Here is a 5,747-nt window from a genome sequence, read left to right as displayed (position 1 = left end):
ATAGAAGTGATTTTTTTAGAATATATCCTAGGTCATCTGAGTCCTTTTTGTTATCTTTTCAAGATGATGAAGTCATGATCAAGTTAAAAAATATCAATCCAAATTTTAACAGCAACAATTACAATTATGTGCTAAGTGCTCAAACATTAATGAACACTTAAAGCATTTCCATGGAAACAAACTCAACATCAACCATCATAGAATATTTTTTTGGAGTAAGGACCTCAAGGATTCTGAGGGGAAATAACAGTGTCATTTGCCTTTTATATCCTCTTTCATCCCATAGTTACTTACCATTATCAAAAACTTCTTCCAGCTTGTTTATAGTCTAGAGCTCCAATTCCTAGGCTAAATCTTCTAAAGATAGATCTATATCTCTAGAAAGCCAATATAAATTTTAAAAATAATAATAATAACAATTGAAAAAGAAAAAGAAAATTGAGATCAAGAAAATCAAGAAACCAATATTTAGTACACTATATAGCTCATATGTGCTAAAGTGCACCAAAGAAAATGAAAAGCACATTTTGTTGTATTTTTTGGCGTGGAACAAGCTTTTTTTTCTATAGTGCGTTTTGTTAAATTGAAGCTCCCATTAGACCTAAACTTCACACATGCTAATATGTCTCCTAGGGACATTTTTTTTTTTTCTTTTTACAGTGAAAAATTAGTGATAGAAATTATTCGAAGAAGATTATGATGATGATTTTGAAGTAAAGTTAGAACTATGATATAATTAACTAATTAACACTACATGAGCTCAGATGTCTCCAAGTAAACTTTTTCTTACAGTGAATAATTAATGATAGACATTATTCCAAGACGGTTATGATGATGAATTTTAAATAAAATGACAAATCACGATATAATTAACTAATTAACACCTCATTTTATTTATTAGTCATAATAGGCTACATATTTAGCAACTGCTTATTGCCACACATTTCACTGTATTGCACTTGCATCACGTTGCCATAGACTCTTAGTACAATATGTAGCTAGCATAAACCACACGTAGCTTCAAATTAATTTGTAGCTCGCTTGATCTACAGATAGCTTTGAAGTTACTAATCTGAATAGGAACCACCTCTTTTGGTCCCCTTTTTCTTGAGGGTCAAACCATAAGGCTGCTGGTCTACACAACTAAGGTTGTCGCCGGTGTCCACACCTAATATTTCACAATATCTTTTGTAGTACCCAATACGGTAATTTTCCTGCCTGTATGGGTCATGATCACCACATTCACTGCCACCGGTGATGATGTCGGTGCAAAGCCCAAAACCTCTGTACTGACCAGCTACAATGTCTGCAGCTGACGATGTGTAGTTACTAATCATGGCGTCATGGCATGAGGGCTTTGGTGGGTGTGGAGTCATCCAAAACCAGTAAGCTGCCTCAAAAGATAAGTATGGATCAGTCTCCACCAAGTCTGGGTCATTTAGTAGATCATGACCTAAGTCATCCCCTGCCGGACCATAGTTGAGGTTGCTGCAAATATAATGTTTTAGTATCGCTTTGTTACAACACATTATAAAGAATATTGTGCGTGAAGAAATTTGAATTATGTGAATAAAGTGTATTTGTTTTATAATACTATATTTAATTTCCTATGTTCTAGTAATTAAATTACATAAGTGAGTTTATAATGAGGTACTTCTTTAAACACTAACAAATAAAAAATAATATTCTAAGTTCAGATGACTACTTACTAGGAAAGTTGAATGGGACCTCGGCCATAATACTTCTTGCCAGGTGCACATGGGTATTTGTCACTAGGAATACAATCATCTGAGTCAGTAGCTCCATGAATCCAACAATAACCCCATGAATATCGACCATCCGGTGCAGCGTCCCATCCTCCTAAATTTATCCAATAATTGAAGACAAAGACAAGATTTTAATAAATTTATCCAATAATTCTTTATCCCCCTCCTCTAAAAAAAGATCCCTATTCACAAATTTAATAAATTAATATTTCGTAACTCCCCACCAACTTGAACCAAGAGAGGAGTTTGGGGACGGGCGTGTTGTTAATTAATTTGTAGACTTTGGATATTAAATAAGTTTTGTTGAAGTCAGCCCATTAATTTACGTCATTTTAGATATGAAATGGCAGAAATGCAAACTGATCAAATATATAACCGTTGGTTTGCTGCGAGGTTTGGGCCAGAAACGCCGCAACCTCCCGTTTCCTAGTCTCTTCGTCACCGGCGTTTGCAAATTCTTCAAACCTGCCGGCGGCTTTGATAAAGGCATCGTAGGTGTAGAACGCCCCTACGCACGGCGACGTAGCACGGTGCAGCAAAAGTTGGTTGAAGAGATCTTCGCTAATGATGGATTCAAGGGCCTGGCTGCTGGCGCAGAGGGTTCCGTTCACCGCGTCTCCGCATTGCCGAGCGGAGGCTCCGGCGATGCAGAGGAGAGAAAGGTAAGCTAGGATGGTATAGAACCTCATGGTTGGTTTTTGGTTTGGCGAGGGGAAGGGTCTGTGGTGGTATTTATAGGCTCTTGAGGAAGAACGCTCCCTTTTTTATTTCTTTTTTAATTTTTCCTTGTTTTGTTTTTTCCTTTTTCTTTTGGGGAGGGTACCGTGAGGAATGTGAGTTCATAGGACTAGGGAGACAAAAACAAAGTGATCTCAAGAAAAAAGGAAACGTGGGCATTAGAGGCTTTATTATTTTATTGATCAACCGGCAATATAGCACTCAACACCACAAAGAAAGTGACATCTTATTATTTAACAATATATAGGATTACGAATACCATTGCAAGATTACAGTAGGTGAAATCATCATTATTTTGCATATATAATCCTATAGTACCATTGCAAGGTCACAGTCGGTGAAATCATTATTATTTAAAATTTTATTGAGTATAAAAAATATATAATATAATCTCTTATACTTAGGTTCAATAGCTATAATATAGAAATTCATTTTTGGATCCATAGCTAAGCTCCATTTAATTTCCTATAAGATCTCATCAAAATTAAAACTGAAATTTTAAGAATCTGATTCTTATGATTAAAACTTTTGATAGTAATGTAAAATTCAGTAAAACATAGATACTTTATGGTCCAAATATGCATATTATGGACATATATGTATGGTTATGTATAAGTGTGTGCACTTGGGATTTGAGCTTAATACACAATAGCTATTCATCATGATTCCAAAGTCAAAAAGGGCCTATGTGTAGTAAATAAAAACTAAACGTAATTAAGATTTTTATTTTGAGAATGTTTAAGCATGTGTAATAATGGAATCCCATTTTTTTTTTTTTGAAAAAAAAAATTCCAAAGTTACAAAGATATAACATTATTTTCTAGTTTTTTTTTTTTTTTTTTTTGTATAAACTTTTTAAATTTAAAATTAACAAAAAGATATATTTTTTTTTAAATCTTCCCTATACAAATGTTGAAAAGATGTTAGTCTTTCCTCCTATACGGCAGGGGAGGTGAGGTGGTTTCTAATAAATGGCATAGATGGAAGCAAGCAAGCCGTTAAAGACGACACAATTCATATAATAAGTGTGGCAGAGGGTGGCAAGGAAGAGTCGAAGATATGTGTGCCTATGTGGTGTTGTGGGTGGAAGAATAAATGAGTGAAGAGCTAGTCTATAGTGAAGCTTAAAAAATTTAGTTAGATAATGATGAGATAAAGTGGCACAAAAGAATTATTGTTGTAATTTATGCTCTAAAAATGATGGATGAAACTTAAATCTGAAATTTAATATTTTGGCTGTTTAGACCTAACAAGTATTGTTGAGAAACAGATTATTTATTATGCTTAACTATTTTTCGTCTAAATTAGAAACCTTTGTCCGGGTTTTTCATGCTATTTTTTATCTACATTTCCCCCTTTGTTTTGTTGTCTAAGAGGATGTCTTATCATTGAATCCTGCTTTAATTTTTTTTTCACTCAACTAAATTCCTTCTTTGAAAACAGGAAGTATTTAGTCTCACAAGAGTTTTTTGGTGGTGACACTAATGTTGAGATTTGGAATTATATGGGAAATATTGAGTTTATGTCCTTAGGTAGGATATTTCACAGGGCATCTAAAGATAGGAAGACACCAAAAGGCGTATTAGTAACCATATATAAGATCAAGATAAATATTCATAACGCATGCGTGCAAGCATGGGAAGGGAGAGTTTTACAAACTATCGAACCTATGAGTTACATATGGAAGTTTAAGGAGAGAATTTTTCTTCCCTATCATGACATATTTGCATAATTTTCTTTGCCATTAAAAGTGCTGACATTAAGTCAGTAATTATGTTAATTTCTTTCCTCATATTTTGTTTAGATTATATCATCTTACTTCGTCTTTCCATTGGTCCCTTGTGGCTTTGTCAGGTTGTGATTTACATTTTTTCCCCTTTTGTTAGAAGAATGACAGGTTCATTACTTCATTGCCCCCTTTCCACTTTCTTTTTTTGTTTCTTACATAGTCAGGGCTTATGTTGTTCTATAAAGTTCTTTTATGTTGATATTATTGGCATTGCAGGCATTGCTACATTCACTTCAGGAGGAAGGTAAATGTGAAGAAGGGTGTGGAAGGTCTGGAAGAGACTTGAAAAGCTTTTGATTTCATGCTCAACTATGTTGGTTGGTTGTCACTTTTAAGCCATTTGTTTTGGAAAATTGTAGCAACTTCAGATTTTTTTATGGTTTAATGTAAAATACAATCTCTCGGAGTAAATATAAGTGGATCTAAACTTGGCTTATTGTCTATTTACATGATGATTATTTGAATATTGACATGGAGTGCAACACATGGAAATTCCCTAAGATGTAGATGCTCATGTAAGTGTGTCTCTCAGTGTGTGTATGTGTGCGTGTTCGAGTTTAAGAAGAAGCAGAGAGTAAAATAATAAATCAAGTTGCTCACTTATAACTAACACAAAAAATTTATATAGTAGTTTTTAATAATTAGGTCATAATATTCTTGTCTATATCTTTGTTGTTATTGCTATGTAAAAGTTGATTTATATTTCTTTTTCTTTTATAGGAGAATTTACTGTAGAAGGAGAAGACTAGTGCAGCAAAAAGAAAAAAAAGAGAAAAAAAAGGAAAAAAAAAAAGTAGAAAAAAAGAGATTTATCTTCCCAAAATACATGAATAAAAGAACGAAAAAGAAACTTGATGGATCAAAGTTTGAGTCTCAACAGCAAGCTTAAATCCCACTAGGTGGTATTTGTCTACATTTGGGGGCATCTTCATGCACATGTATGGTTACAGGAAAATATAAATAAAAACAATACTTTCAAATTTTAATAATTTTACCTATTTAAAGTTTGCCAAAAAAATATTATTAAAATTTAAGTATTAATTTTTTAACCAAAAACATGAAAAAACTTAGAATTTTTTATTTTTTCTTTTTTAACATTGTGGGTATAGAAACATTTTTTTCCCAATTGATAAAGGTGTCTACTTCAATAATATTTAACTTTATGCCTCTCAAAAAAAGATATTTAACTCTATGGTTATATATATATTGCATGGATGTATGTATATATGTGTAATTGAAGCTTATTAAAAATATAGTATATAAATTATAATTTGGAAAAAGAGGGGACGAGGGGGTTTGGAGGTTGATTTTGGCTTTTGTTTTTTTAAAGGGGCCATTTTAATATTATGTGACTTAGTTTGAGTAGCACAAGATAAATGGTCCAAACGGTCTAAGTTTAATCAAGTTCACTAATTTTGGCCGAGTTAATTCTGATTTGTAAAATTTCTAAGTTT

The 5,747-nt window shown here is 32.9% G+C and overlaps 1 protein-coding gene across 1 annotated transcript; it reads right to left on the bottom strand.

Moving 5' to 3' along the window:
• Positions 1 to 1,067: 1,067 nt before the first annotated feature.
• LOC131164051 (endochitinase-like) lies at positions 1,068 to 2,455 on the bottom strand. The gene is made up of 3 exons (XM_058121027.1): positions 2,143 to 2,455; positions 1,710 to 1,860; positions 1,068 to 1,488 (listed from the first exon to the last, which is right to left on the bottom strand). The coding sequence occupies exons 1-3, from the start codon at positions 2,453 to 2,455 to the stop codon at positions 1,068 to 1,070; spliced, it is 885 nt and encodes a 294-aa protein (XP_057977010.1).
• Between the last annotated feature and the right edge of the window lie 3,292 nt (positions 2,456 to 5,747).

The sequence above is a fragment of the Malania oleifera genome, chromosome 1 (assembly GCF_029873635.1).
Source record: "Malania oleifera isolate guangnan ecotype guangnan chromosome 1, ASM2987363v1, whole genome shotgun sequence".
Classification (NCBI taxonomy): Eukaryota; Viridiplantae; Streptophyta; class Magnoliopsida; order Santalales; family Ximeniaceae; genus Malania; species Malania oleifera.
The sequence above is the reverse complement of the archived record's forward strand: the minus strand, read 5'-3'. Positions and strand labels throughout refer to the sequence as shown.

Bases quoted from the DNA above. Each gene is read 5' to 3' on its own strand.
- LOC131164051 (XM_058121027.1), bottom strand. From the start codon at position 2,455: ATGAGGTTCTATACCATCCTAGCTTACCTTTCTCTCCTCTGCATCGCC. The intron at 1,861-2,142 runs GTTATATATTTG...GGATAAATTTAG, and splicing joins AACCTCGCAGCAAACCAACG to GAGGATGGGACGCTGCACCG. The intron at 1,489-1,709 runs GTAAGTAGTCAT...TTATATTTGCAG, and splicing joins GGTCCCATTCAACTTTCCTA to CAACCTCAACTATGGTCCGG.